The sequence below is a fragment of the Myxine glutinosa genome, chromosome 14, assembly GCF_964187855.1.
Source record: "Myxine glutinosa chromosome 14, kmMyxGlut1.1, whole genome shotgun sequence".
In the NCBI taxonomy this organism is placed as follows: domain Eukaryota; kingdom Metazoa; phylum Chordata; class Myxini; order Myxiniformes; family Myxinidae; genus Myxine; species Myxine glutinosa.
In genome coordinates, this window is record NC_136274.1 from 31,725,643 (window position 1) to 31,741,231 (window position 15,589).

Consider the following 15,589-nt stretch of genomic DNA (forward strand, 5'->3'; position numbering starts at 1 on the left):
TATGATGTCTCTGATTCCATAGTATCTCTCCCGGGCTACTCCCTCCTCCGGTATGATAGACCTGAGCCTCGTCCTGGAGGCGGGGTTGCTATCTTTATCAAAAACTCTCTTCCTCATTCGCCCTGCACTGCACTCTCTCCACCTCACCCCCAGGAATACCTCTGGCTACGGCTTCCCCTTCGCTCCCACCTCTTGTTCATATGTGTGTTGTACCGTCCACCAAACAGTGATGACTCCATCTACATCTCGCTGTCTGATGATATGGACCAACTTCTATCTACTCATCCCAACTCTCTCTTCCTCATATGTGGTGATTTCAACTGTCATCATGCCAGTTGGCTGGGTGTGGGTACCTCTCTCACCAGCCATGGCTCCTCAGCAAAGGACTTCTGCGACTCACTGGGACTGACACAATCTGTCAATTTCCCGACCCGGATCTCAGTCAACGGAACATCTTCTCTTCTGGACTTGGTTATGACTAACTTCCCTGAAAATGTCTGCTGCTCTTCTTCTGCTCCGATCGGATCATCTGATCATGTCCTTGTTAAAGTGGACATCTCTCTGACCATCCTCAGGGAGCCTGCTCAGCGTCGACGAGTCTGGCATTTCACTCAGGCCAACTGGCACGGTCTTCAAGCAGCCATCAATCATCTGGACTGGTCTCCCATCTCTACCACCTCTGACATCAACTCATCCTGGGAATTCTTCCAAAGTAAATTGCTCTCTCTCATGCACAGATTTATCCCATCTCGTCTTCAGTTGTCATACCCTTCCTCCCGTCCATGGTACACGGAATCTTGTGGTGAGGCTGTTGCCCAGAAACAACTTGCCTTCGTCTCCTGGAAAGCAAATCCAACGGAAGGAAATCTCATTTCCTTTCACAAAGCCCGAAACAAGTGTGTGTCCACCCTCAGGAGAGCCAGGAAACAATATCTCTCCGTTCTCAAGACCGAACTCTCTTATCTGTCTCCCTCTTCCAAATCCTGGTGGCGTCTGGTCAAATCCGTTTCTGGTGTTTGTTCCCCCTCCATCCCCTCCCTTACCTCAAACGGCTACACAGCTGACTCCGCACGTGAAAAAGCTGAATGCCTCAACTCTGTGTTTGCCTCTAAATCTTGTGTCCCAAACCCATCCCTCTCTGTACCCACCATACCCAGTCGTACCCTGCTGCTCCTGGACTCCGTGTCCTTTCCTCCTGACAAGGTGGAAAAGTTTCTGTCAACCCTCGACTCTGATTCTGCAACTGGACCCGACGGCATCAGCCCACGGGTCCTAAAATCCTGCTCTGCTGCTCTATCTCACCCTCTCTCTGTTCTCTTGACCCTCTCTTTTGCTCAAGGTCAACTGCCATCTGCTTGGAAATCAGCCAACATCACCGCTTTGCACAAAAAAGGTGCAAAAACAGATCCTAGCAACTACAGACCAATCAGCCTTCTCCCAATTATCAGCAAAGTCATGGAATCCATCATTGCTTCGGATATGAAATCTTTCCTCTTCTCCAATGGCTTGATCTCTGATCATCAATTGGTTTCAGACCAGGTCACTCTACTCTGGACATGCTGCTTCTGCTGTCTCAACAATGGATGGAGGTCCTCAATGCCAAACAGGAAATTAGAGCTGTCTCCCTCGACATATCACGTGCCTTCGACACGGTCTGGCACCCCGCTCTGCTCACCAAACTCTCCTCCTTTGGTATCCATGGAAATCTCCACGCATGGCTGGCGGACTTCCTCTCTAGTCGTCGTCAACGTGTGGCCCTGAATGGGTTTCTCTCATCTCCTCTTCCTGTTCAGGCTGGAGTTCCCCAAGGCAGTGTTCTGGGCCCCGTGCTTTTTCTGGTCTTCATCAATGATCTCTCTGACTCTCTCGAAAATACTCTCTATCTCTTTGCTGATGACTCCACTCTCTGCCGCTCCATTCCTCTTCCCTCAGATCGGCAGTCTGCTGCCTCCTCACTCTCTGAAGACCTGGACAAAATCACAGACTGGTCAAACAAGTGGAACATGTCTTTCAATCCTGACAAATCTCACACTCTTACTATGTCTCTCCGAAAAGATCGACTGGACAACCCTCCCATCTACTTTCTCAACAATCCTCTCCAAGAAGTTCTGTCGCTCAAGATTTTGGGTCTCACTATCTGCCATGATCTTTCTTGGGAAAACCACATTTCCAAGCTGGCCTCCAAAGCCAGTCGCCGACTGGGCATCCTCCGTCGTGCGAAGTCCTTCCTCGGCACACCTGAGCTCCTCACCACATACAAGGCTTTCATCCGCAGCTCAATGGAATACTGTTCTCCCCTATGGGCCGGTGCTCCTGCCTCACACCAAGCTCGGCTTCACGCTGTTGAAACCAAAGCTTTCAGAATTATTGGAATCTCCCGCGATGAAGCTATCTCTGAGGGCCTTTCACTCACTCACCGCAGGCAGGTAGGTGGTCTTTCTGTCTTCTACCGACTCCTCTCCGGCCTTGCACCCCCAGCTCTCTCTGTGCTCTGTCCCCCAAATATTCCTACAGGTCGCACAAGATCTGCCAGCAACCCTCTGATGGTTAAACTGCCGAAATCTCGGCTCTCTGCTCACCTTTACTCTTTCATTCCTCTTTTCTCCCGCCTCTGGAACAAACTCCCTCACTCCCTTCAATCCCACTCCTCCCTCTAGGTCTTTAAAACAGCTGTTCACCACCATCTCTTATCTTCCCCCATCCAAAACCTTGATCTTTTCTACCCCCGCTAATTCACCCCAGATCCACCTTGCTTGAAATTCCAACTTCTTTCCTGGAAGTCCTGGCAGTGTCCATATGTTTTATACCTCTCCCACCGCCCCCTTCCCACGCCCCCCCCCCCCCCCCCCCAAAGCCCTCGCCCTCTCTCAGATCTCTCGATGTCTCCATGTCTCTCGGTCCCTGATCTCAAATGTTGTGTTTGTGTCCTTCCCCCTCTCTCCCCATCTTGTCTACCGCTCCCTATGTTATATGTTTTATGTGTCGGTTTGTCTTTCTGTGTGATTAATGTTCGCTCTTTCACGAGCCTCGATCTTGTATACAAAAAAAAAAAAAAAAAACCGACTAGTTTCGAGCGAAACCAAGGGCAGCGAACGCTGCTGGCAGCCAAAGTGTAACAAACTTGAGGGATGCCAAATGGAGCGCGGGATCGAGTTCACCCATAGATAGAAATTGGAGGGTGGCCGCAAAATGAAAGGACCTAAGCTTATTATTTCTTTACACAACGCAGATGTTACTAGTGAAATGGCCTACTCTTACACATACTATGACATAACTAATTCTAATGGGCCTACGTGTTGCTTGTGGACTAACTATGGGGTTGGCAAACCTTTAATGATGTTATATGTACAATTCTCAAAACCTCAACTATATATATATATTGTTTAGTTCATGTTCATGTTCATGGCAAATGTCAGAACTCATCCCAACATTTATTAAACCATGTAACATGTTTAATGATAAATAAAAATTTGGCCCAAGTATTGCTGAAAATCTTCTCAAAATAACATGTTTTTTTTATGGATTTACACTGATACCGTCAACACGGTGACCTCTAGAGGCAACATCTATCTATAATTCCAGTAATCTCTGTCTGTACGTTTGTACGTTTGTACGTTTGTCTGTCTGTGACCGCTGTTTCTCGACAACCACGGGTCCGATATACTTTTCACTTGCCAGGTATATTGCTGGGGACCCGAGGATGTGCCTTTTCAAGGTTTCATATTAATCGGACAATTACTTACCGAGCTATGTCCAAAAAACGATTCAACCAATCAGAGAGCAGCGAACGATCGCGTGTGCCGAACGTGGCGGGCACACTCTGCCTCGGATGGCACATTTGAGAGCGTATTCATTTATTTCACGTTTGCAAACTATGTTGGCGTTAAACTATGTTTTACAACTAATAAAAACGAATTTGCGATTCATTCGCTTTCCTGCGCGTTTGTGCACGCGATGGCGATTTCTTTACCAAACTCCGGAAGCCGTTCGCTTTGGACCAAACCATTGCATGTAAATAGAGGGGGGGGATTGTCACCGTACTCGCAAGCCGTTCGCTTTGGACCAAACCATTTCATGTAAATAGAGGGGGGGGGATATAATTTTAGATATATATATAGTACGGGCATGCCCTAGTACTTATAAATGAGGTTGCTACTCTTCATCACAAAGATGCTGATATCAAATATGTTCAGCTTGGATCATCTGTTCAAAAGTTAGAACAGTTTGAACTTTTCACATTCCTCTCACGGTGAGTTGAGGCACCCCCTATGCCCCCAAGTGCCCCAATGGGGGCTGATCGTTGTCCACTCGGACCAAAAATGTTATTCAGACTCCAACCTTCAAGATATCAAAAAGTAAACTTTTGCATCAACTTGAAATGAAAATGAAAATTTGCCAATGCCGCGCACCCCACTAATTGGGAGTACTTGACAATGTGCCAATTTTCAAATTTTTCCATTCAGTGGTTTCCGATAAATATTTTTTGAATTATTTGCGTTTAATCCAATATGGCTGCCATACCACGTGACCTATGACATCACAATTATCATAAAAACATTCTGCATGGGTGTCACTCCTACCCTGAAAGTTTGATCTCAATCGGACATATGGTTGCTGAGAAAAACGAGGTTTAGCCCATACGGATGGAAGGACGGACTGACAAACCGAAAACATAATGCCTCCGGCCACCTTCGGGGGCGGAGGCATAAAAACAATTGCCTCCTACCTTTTGATTAGTGAACCAATTAAGTGGCCTGATATGCAAATTCTTTAAATTTTAGGTCAATTGAGTGAAAATTGGTGATTTGACACAACCTTGACCTTTGACCCTTGATATAAAAAAAATAATTTGGCTTGTTGCTTTTGATTGGTGCTCCAATTCAGTGACCCAATATGCAAATTCTTTAAATTTCAGGTCAATCTGATGAAAATGGATGATTTTATGTGCTGCTGACCTTTGACCTTTTGACCAAATTATTAATTTGTCTTTTCCACATTATCGTAATAAAGCTTTGTTGAAAATTTGATGACAAAACTCAAATGGTAAATTGAAGTTTCAGGTCAATTGGATGAAAATTGATGATTTTGTGACGCTGACCTTTAACCTTTTGACAAAATTATTAATTTGCCTTCTCCGTATTATAATAAAATTTTGGTGAAAATTTGGTGATAAAACTCAAATGGTTAAAAACGTTACAGCTCGGACACACACACACACACACACACACACACACACACACACACACACACACACACACACACGTGATTGAAAAACATTGATGGGACGGGCTCTGGTGTCTATAAATTTTGTATTCGCAAAGAAGGAAGAAAAAATTATTCACAATTAGACTGAACTCCTCAAATTAATAATGGTCACTCAGCATTCGAAACTTACAATGAGATATGTACCTCAAGATGTATTTTGACATTGGAATTGGGTATTTCCATTCAAAAATCAAAAATAATTTCAGCTTTTATCACATATTATCTCATATCTGCCCGATTATGACATATAGCTCCTTGAAAGTAATGTCTGTGCACATAAATGGTGCATAGACTAGACCCAGAACTGTGCACAGTCACCTCTGAGCTGTCCAGCCTTGGTTGGAATCCCCACCCAAGTGTAAACTGCCATCCTGGTGTTTAGCAGCCAGAGCGAGGTATCAATGCGTTCGCCGTCCATCAGATCCGTATCCAGATCTTCACCAAATATATACTGTAATTGATTGGTCCTTGTCACACACCCAACCTGTCCATCAAGCTTCGTTCGAATCCGTACAAAACTTTTTGAGATATCATGCAACGTGATTGTGATTTTTTTTTTTCCCGAGGAAAATCGGTCGAAATCGCAGTAGAATTGACAAAAGCAAAGATTTCAGGAATGGAACTTGAATCTACCTCGTCAGAAATATCGGCATGCTAAGATGGCTGCCGGAGCGCTTCAAATCGGCTTCACTCGCGTTAATAGAGATGCACGGCGCACTGCGCCTACAGGTTTGTTTTTTTATGTTAATAACTCTGTGGCCGTGGGCAACACATGTTCACTGTAAACGACAAAATCAATATGGTGTAAAGATTTTGAATTCAACTACAGCAACCATTGGTGTTTGTGCTTGAACTTTAAGTGTGATATCTATTTATTACATACGTGAGGGGAGGGAGTTTTGAGGTGAACGGAGTAGAAGTTCCGGGGTGGAGGGAGTTCTTTGGCTTGGCGTTCGTAGAGATCACAATAACTTTAAAATAACCATAGTTTTTTTATTTGGATTAAAAAATTTTACATTTCATCCCATTTGATGAAGTACTTTTAAGTGGAGGTTGGCGTAAACGGGGAAGCGGATGCAGAAGGAAAAATTGCGTGTTTGTGTGTAAATAATGGTACGTTAAAATGTGTACTAACGACAAATTATCTTCACTGAAATCAAATTTATCCGCCTTTAGTTGAAGAACCCGTTAAAAACAGCGCGGTCTGCACCGGTGAACGTATAGATTCTTGTAGATCTGAGGAACGTCCTCAACATCCTCAGGAAAGGAAGAAGAGTTTGTTTCAGACTTTCAGTGAGAAACAAACATCGCACATTTACATGAGCACGTAAATAGAGCAGCAGGAGTGAAGGTTTTCGGGTTTGTGCAGGTAATGGTGCCGGTATCATGAGTCGAGAAACGAGGATTGAAGAAGGGACAAGACCGGTGTATGCAGTCGGGCGAACGTGTGCCATTGGTGTTATTATCGATATTTTTATTATCTCATTTAAAATTGACCTGAGGAGCGCGGTGAGTCGTTACTGAATACTGTACGTGGTGCATCACCAGTGTATAGGTCGCGGATCGGCGGGAGTAGCTGTCGGAAGGCCTAGTTATTGGATGAAAACCTAGTTATGGGGATAATCTTGTTTTTAACTGGACGTCGCAGGGTTCGGTCCCGTGAAGAGGACGCAGTTTGACACCAACGTATAAAAAGGTAGCCTCCGTCGCAGGTAGCGGATCGTGCTGCGATAATATGAAGTTGTAGTTCACAGGAGGCAATTCATTACCTTCACCACAAAAGGTGGATGGAGGTTATGTTTTCACCCCTGTTTGTCTGTCCGTTTGTGAACAAAATATCTCAAAAAGTTATGGACGGATTCGGACGAAATTTGGAGATTTCGCGTGTGTGACGAGGACGAAATGATTAGATTTTGGTGAGGATTCGGATCCGGCTACGAGAAGTTTATGTGATTCTTCACCATTGGGAGATAGGGCCAAAAATGATACATAGCAGGATATCTCAAAAAGTTGTGGACTTATTTGGACGAAACTTGTTGGAGAGGTTGAGTGTGTGACAAGGAAGAATCGATTCAATTTTGGTGAAGATCCGGATCCGGCTAGTAGAATTTTTTAAGTGATTCTTCACCATTGAGTGATATGGCCAACCAGGTGGAGGTGTGCTTGCTACTGAGTGCCGTTCTAGCTTCAGTATTGTTATATCGATCACCGAAGGTGCGAGGAGGTTATGTTTTCACCCCTGTCTGTCTGTCTGTTTGTGAACACGATATGTCGAAAAGTTTTTGACGGATTCGGCTAAAACCTGGTGGAGAGGTTGAGTGTGTCACGAGGAAAAATTGAATCGATTTTGGTGAAGATCCGCTACAATAATTTTTTAAGTGATTCTTCACCATTGAGTGATCGGTCTAAAACCGATATACATATCACGATATCTCAAAAGGTTAGGGACGGATTGCGATGAAACTTGGTGGACAGGTTGGGTGTGTGATGAGAATTTTTTTGTTTTGTTAAGATGCAGATACAGATTGATGCAGATACAGATGCAGATACAGATCTTATCTACCGATAAGACAATTTTTTTTGAATTTGTAAGTGATTCTTCACCACTGAGTGATGGAGCCAGAAACGAGAAAAAGCATGATATCTCAAAACGTTTTGGGCAAGTTTTGACCAAACTATGTGGAAGAGTTGGTTTGACAACAAGAACAAGCTGATTAGATTTTGGTTCAGGTCCGAATCCAGATCTGGCCGATCAGTGGGATACAAAACGTAAACTGTTCAGCCTGGCGGAGGGATGCTCTCTACCGAGTGCCGTTCTCATTTCATTGGGATCTTAAATTTCTGTTCCCAGACTCCGATGCGTGTTTTTGTATGACACAGACATGGGTCTAAAATGATCGATAACGAAGTTTCTTAAATGTCTGATGGGAGATCGTGCTGTTTAAGCATACTTTGTCTTAGTCATCAAAGCTATAGGTTTACAAATTACAACAACCAATGCCTTAAGCAGGTGAGGACTACTAGGAGGTGAGTAGTGGACTCCAGGCAAGCGTGTGTTCCGTTAGCGAGCGGCTTGCTATCACTTGCCAAGCCGTCCAAAAATGGCCACCGTAGTTGGATTCAATACGATTTGTGGCTATTCTTGAATTGTGCTGTCACAGGGGACGATATTGAAACTTGCAGTTCATAATTTAATTGTTACTTCTACTTTTCATTCAAATCGCACTAAAATACTGCACACAAATTGATGTGTGTCTGTCACTGGTTTTTTTGACCGCGATGCATTCGGCCATCACTTATCCAATCTCAACCAAACATGACAGGGTCACACAATGGAGGTTGTAGCGACTTAATTTGCCCCCCCCCCCCCCTCCACTTCCCAAGGAGGTTGTATGTCTTCGTGTTGAGGTGTATATCCGTGTTAAGAAAGCTTATCATGGCGTTTTTGCAAGGCCGCTTCTCATAACAAAAGTAACTAGAATGGCACTCAGTAGAGAGCATACCTCCGCCGGGTGAACACTTTACGTTTTGTATCCCAGAGTAGACCAGAAAATCACAATACAGAATCACATTTAATCAAAATCATCCGTGCACAACTTTTTGAGATAAACCTGCTATGTACTGTATCTTTTTTGTCCCTTTCTCCCATTGGTGAAGAATCACTTTACAAATTCTAGTAGCCGGATCCGAATCCGGATCTTCACCAAAATCTAATCATTTCGTCCTTGTCACATACGCTACATCTCTGCCAAATTTCATCCGAATCCGTCCACAGCTTTTTGAGATATCTTGTTCACAAACAGACAGACAGGGGTGAAAATTTAACCTCCATCCACTTTTGGTGGCGGAGGTAATAATAACACCAATGTTATTAGCATATTATAAATATTAAAAATTAATTACAAAACAATGTTAATACTAATAATATTCCTTTCCCAAGGGAGTTTCTCCTTGGACAAACACCATGTTGACATGAATAAATCGCTTATTGTGCCGCTTTGTGGGGCACACCTATAAGTAAAACAAAAATTAATAAACCACAAACTCTTATGATTACCTTTTTGAACAGTCACTGCTGCTGTTTCACACTAAACTGAAAGGGATGAAAGCCGACGTTCTTGAGGCATTTTTGCTTATCGTGTTTTTTTTTTTTTTTTTTTTTTTTTTGTATACTGAATCGAGGCTCGTGAAAGAGCTAACATTAACTTCACAAACAAATCGACCAGACAAACAAAATACACAAAAAGAGGGAGCGGAAGACAAGATGGGGAGAAAAGTACACCAAAGCATAAATCTTTGTACACCAAAGGTTAACGCATTCGAGCATAAATCTACTGCAATCTATATACCCCAGAGAAGAGTCAAGCTCACCCAGAACATCTGCCTCTAAGCATGGGTTGGTAACATAAAAATGTAATAATGAAGTTCTCATTGTTGTTTGTACGCAGCAATTTACTTTAGACATGTTTTCATTGTAAATATAGGTACAGTCAGGTCAGGTCGAACGTAAGATCCGTGGATCGAATCCCTGATTTTTTTCCCCTCAAAATCTCTTGATGTAAACATGTGATGTAACTAAGCCATAGGTATGTCGATTATAACCTAATGGCATTTTGAGACTGAGATGAAAAATGTTCATGTTATTGTTGTGCAAACTATCTGGGAGGCTTGTTAGAATGTCTCTGAGCTGATCATGATAAGTTAAGAACTATGGAATTTGCTTGAAGAACTAGACATATCAAGACCCGATCAAGTGTCTCTCACATAATTGGAAGAAACAACCAATCAGCTCTCACCTAATCAATTATTCCCAGGTGGCTAGGATCTTTATAATTAACCCCGTTTCTCTTATCACCAAAAGAAAGCTACATAAAGCAGCTAAAAAACAAGGCAGCCTTTGCTGTTTCAAACCTTACCTGGGTTCCTCTACAACTGCAGACATTCACAAGTAGCACATGCATGAGAATCCCAACATTACACGCTCTTATCAGCCACCGAATCGGTTTCATCACTTATTGGCGAATCATCAGCAACAGTGTAGACATATCAACAGTGTAGACAGAAACGCGCACCACCAAGGCTCCCACACATATATCATGTGCAATACCAATATTGGTCATCATGTACATATTAAGACCCAATCATGTCACTCAACCGTAATTGGAGGGAATAACCAATCAGCTCTCGCCTGTCATTTTCAAAACCCTAATCAATTATCCCCAGGTGGCTAGAATCTTTATAATTAACCCCCTTTACTCGTCCAACCAAGGAAAGCTACGTAAAGCTGCCAAGAAAAGCGACATAAGGTAAGGCCTTTGCTGCTACCTATCTGTCAGTTTTTAAAAAACAATGTAATTTTTTTTATTACCCCCGCCACCAAAGGAAGTTATGTTTTCACCACTGTCTGTTTGTTTGTCCGTTTGTTTGTGTAACAAGATATCTCAAAATGTTGTGGACGGATTCGGACGAAATTTGGCAGAGAGGTGGTGTATGTGACACGGATGAAATGATTTGATTTTGGTGAATATCCGGATCCGGATCTGGCGTGTAGAATTTTTAAAGCGATTCTTCACCATTGGGTGATAGGGTCAAAAACGATACAAAGCAGGATATCTCAAAACGTTGTGGACGGATGATTTCGATTAAATGGGATTCTGTATTGTGATTTTCTGGTCTACTCTAGGATACAAAACGTAAACTGTTCACCTGGTGGAGGTATGCTCTCGACTGAGTGCCGTTCTAGTCTTTACAATGTTTTGTTTGAACCTAGCCTGGTGTTGGCTTAGCGGTTAGGGTGCCGGCTTGGGATCCGAGGATCCTGGGTTCGAATCCCGGGGTCGATCGCTGAATTAACGCCAGGGGGGTTGACTTAGCCTGTCATCCTTCCGAGGTCGGCAAATTGAGTACCAGCTTGCTGGGATGAATGATCCCGGTGTGTACCCCGATTTCGAATAGGTACACCGTATCCCTGCGCATCGTAAGAGGCGACCAAGGGTTGGCGTCAGGAAGGGCATCCGGCCATAAAAACATTGCCTCAAACAGGGAACCATGATTGCCATGGGGCCCGCAAGGTTAACCCCCGCTCTAGCGGGGAAAATGGCCTTAAAACGATCATTCATTCATTCATTCATTCATGGGGAGATGATAGAATCTTGGTCATCGAGGTCTACTCTCCTGCCATGGTAAACTAACCACGTAGTTCAAATGTGGTAGACTGGGTACACAAAACACAAATCACCATTACATACCCGGTGACTGGAACACAAGAGATGTGTCTCATGACTGACACATGTGATGACCCGTAGTACGTGCCTTGGTATCAATGACCTTGTTGAAGCCGTACAGTTGCACAAGAATATATATTTTTTGTTCTAAATCTAATTTTGATATTCTACCTTAAGGCAGACAGTGCTGCCAAAGCAGCCTCATGGAAAAGATTACACTGGGTGGTTTACCGTTGCCTTCCCAGTGGTATTCAAAACAGGAACTTGTAATTTGTTCAGGGTACTAGCGATAACTCATCTACACTTAGTGAAATATTTAATATAGAAAGTGGGATATTTAATGCTAACCATTAATGCCGGCAGAGGGGACACCCAGTCTAACATCTATCCAAGGGATGGCACCCACACTGATGCCTTGCCCTGCCTGTGAAACATCAGGGTGGCAGTTTATCGCTGGGTCAAGATTCGAACCCAGGCTCGACAGCTCATAGGTGAGTGCATACCTTTAAGCCAGCCATATTATAGTTAGTTGAACTGTCAGACATACTACTGTCTTCATCTTTGCATATCCAAATACACATGCAACTCGGTTTAATGTTCATTTTAACAAAGCAGTCGTCTGGATTTATCCACCACAACTTATTTTTGGATCGTCCTCTTGTCGCTCATTTTGAAGAATCCTCTGTTCATGGTTCGTTTGATAGCTAGATGTCTAGATTAGATCAATAACTTTCAACTTCCCTGTATATACACAAGCAAGGTTTGGCGTAAGAGGAGGCCATTTGACTCGCTGATCATTCCACATCAAATCGATTGTAAATGCCAATGCCCTGTATGAGGTTGAAAGTGCAAACTGTCGAGTCTCTCGGTTACGTATGAACCAAAATAATAGTCACCCAAAATCTGAATGCCACCTGACCGTAGCTGCTGGCTGTCCTTCAGGTGACCATGGCAGGCATGACATCCTTTAGAGTTACGTTAGAAGAGTTATTTTTGTCATTTCAAAAGCCATTTGACAAACTTCCATCATCGCCACTAACAAATTCCATTTCCTTATCAAAAGCCCAATTGATCCATTTATTTTAGACCTGATTGACACCTATATCATAAGGGGTGAGGGCTGGAGATCCTAGCTGTGCTGATGTGTGTTTGAAAATTTTAAACAAGTTTTCACACAAACATTATATAGTTGTACATTACTTCATTTAACTGCATTATATTAATCCACCAGGCCTACCCAGCTTGTCCAGGAAGCAGGCTTGTTCAACAGGAAGGCTGAGAAGAAGGAAAGAAGCAGGCTACCCAGGCGTTCTTCCAGTAATCCCCTCCTGATAAAACTTCTAAAACCAAGGCTTTCCACACCTCCACTTCTTTGGTCCTCATTTCTCCCATTTGCGGATCCTCCTTCCAGAGGCTGTTCCATGCCACTCTACCTCCAGGGTTTCAAGCAGGCAGTGCACCTCCATTCCCATCCTTACCAGCAATCTTTTGTTTTTTACCTCTATTGATCCTGATCCAAACCTATTACTGCCCCATTGCCAATTCATACCCTCCATCACCTCATTCTTTCCTCACATTCAAGACTCGCACAAATAGCCTTTGGTTGTTTATTGCCTGTGTATTGTCCTTCCCTCCCCAACTCATTCCTCTCTGTTCAGTCCTTTAACCTATCCCATTTTACTGTCTACCTTTTTCCATTTTAATGCAAAGTCTAGGCTCATGGAAGAGCGAGTGTACCTCTGCCGTGAATTGTCTTTAAACATAGTATGTCCACAACTGCACTCTATTTATTAGTCCCACCCTGAAGGGCTTGCAAGACGTGTGTGTGTGTGTGTGTGTGTGTGTGTGTGTGTGTGTGTGTGTGTGTGTGTGTGTGTGTGTGTGTGTGTGTGTGTGTGTGTCCCCATGTGTGTTTGTGTGTGGGTGTGTCCATGTGTGTGTATGTGTGTGTGTGTGTCCACGTCTGTATATTTTCGCTTTAAATTATTTTCTATGCAACCGCTTGTCCGATCGATGCAAAACTTTAAACGTAGGAGGGACATGGAGAATATTTTATTGATGACTTTGACATCATAGGTCACATGGTGTGGTGGCCATGTTGGATTAAAGGAAAACATTTGGATGTCTTATTCTCCAAAACCGCTCAACGGAAAAATTTGAAACTCGTCATATGTCATCAACTCCAATGGGGTACATAGGGTAATGACCATGACATCATTGGTGAAGTGGTATTCCAGCCATAACTGGTTAAATCAAAATCCTTATCCAAAAATAAGAAACTTCTTTTATCTGATATATGACCCGATGTGTGTGAAATCGTTTTACTTAATCAGTAATGTGGTCTAGCGGCCATATTGGAATGAAAATAGAAACATAAAATCCTCCAGAACCGCTTGAAAGATTGATGCAAAATTTATTGCACATGATTGACTAGCCATGGGAAATTTAGTTTAAATATCTTTTTTCATATTAATCTTTATGGACAAAATTTAGCCTTAAAGTTCACAAAAGTAGTCGTTAAATAGCCTAATAAATCCATCAATAAATCAATAACACTACGGATATTGGCAATGTATGTGACATCGCATCCTGTTGCATCCCTGGCAGGCCATGGCTGAGACTGAGGACTTTCTGGAATGGCTGCAGGCTCAAGGACTGAGAGCAGAGACGGCATTCGGTGTGATTACTGAACTGGGCATTGAGAGTCAAACGGTGCTTCGTGTCTGCACCGAGTCTGCTTTGTTGAGATCCGAATTGTATTCACTCCTCAAGGAGAAGTTTGCCTTTGCAATGTATGCTGAGGTTCGGTGCTTTGTGGAGTCGCAGTATCAGTGCCACGGTTCTGGTCTGGCAAATTTGGTACTGGTGGATGTCCTGTGCTCCATGCTGAATGCTGTCAGCCAGGAGTTCACCAACTGTGTGCAGAAGTTGAGGTACCTGGTCCTTCACTCAGATGATGCCGATAGTGATGGCTTGGAGCAAAAGAGTACTGCTGAGAACTTTAGCAGTATGAGTGAGAACATCTGCACCTTTCTTCCTCAACAGGAGAGGAGTGCGACATCTGAACCCAGTATGAGATGCGACTTCTTCATTATTCATTTTCATCGTACCGTATTTAACCGGACCAGTGTTTTCTATTGTACCAAATGTATACTCCCACAACCCCACTCTCATTCGTTTAAGTGACTTCGTTCTTATTACCTTCTACATTCCTCTCTTCCCTCCCTCTGTAAGCTGTCTCAATTCAAAGAGAAATCCTTATCTGTACTTCTGTTACTTTTCAAACCCTCCACCTTTTTCAGGTATGGCAGAGATGAAGATTGAACATGAAGAGGATGAAGGTAGTGTTCGCGATCTTCAGTCACAGTATTATTTTTGTTAGCCAATGATGGAAATTGTTTTTGTTTTTGTATACGGCTGTAGTTACCTGGATGTTTTTTCTTGAGTCTTACCTTGGTTAGCCTCACCCTAGTGTAATGAACATGTGGATAGCCCCCCACCCTCCTCCCTTGCGATGATTATAGATGATGATACACGTTTTCATTGTGGCTTTTAAAGTGGAATATATCCTTTGAGATGCGGTTTGTGTTGTGGGGCTTTCTATGCTTTGCAGGCCTCTGTGGAGAGTTGCAGCCCGATGTCGAAGAAACAAACGGTTCAACTTGTACCACAAAAGGTAAGCTCTTTGACTCTATACAACATTATTCTTATGGCATCATATAACATGACAGGAAAGCTTTGTTTATAATCCATTAGTTATTTATGCCAGTTTTGTTTATTATTTTTATTATCAAAAAAACAAAACTTTTCTCGGTCAATTAATTTTTCTCTTTGATCGCTTCTGCTTATTTTGACATTTAAAACTTTATCACATATCTCAGTTTCCTATGTTAATATAGAAGATACCCACTGCACCCTTTTTACATCTAATACCTCCTTTTAGTGGAGACAACAGCATATCTGTCTGTTTCTCTGACCTTCTTTGGACTGTCCCTTGTACTACAATAAGGATCTTTTTTGGGATAAACCCCTTTTTGTGAGCACTGCTTATCAACATGGCCATTTTCTTTTTCGTTTTACATTACATCAAGGTGTTCATA

At 43.0% G+C, this 15,589-nt stretch overlaps 1 protein-coding gene across 5 annotated transcripts in view; it reads left to right on the top strand.

The window, feature by feature from the left end:
* The window catches only part of LOC137439575 (uncharacterized), a 47,993-nt gene that overhangs the window by 7,606 nt on the left and 24,798 nt on the right, over nt 1–15,589 (top strand). The window contains exons 1-4 of one of the 5 annotated variants that reach the window (XM_078768199.1): nt 6,577–6,692; nt 14,097–14,559; nt 14,792–14,830; nt 15,103–15,165. In XM_078768199.1, coding sequence (XP_078624325.1) covers nt 14,100–14,559; nt 14,792–14,830; nt 15,103–15,165 — 562 coding nt within the window. In that variant the 5' untranslated portion in view covers nt 6,577–6,692; nt 14,097–14,099. Of the gene's footprint in view, nt 1–6,576; nt 6,775–6,795; nt 6,962–9,437; nt 9,662–11,852; nt 14,560–14,791; nt 14,831–15,102; nt 15,166–15,589 lie in introns of those variants that run through there. The other 4 variants (XM_078768196.1, XM_078768197.1, XM_078768200.1 and 1 more) reach the window with 4 other exon arrangements.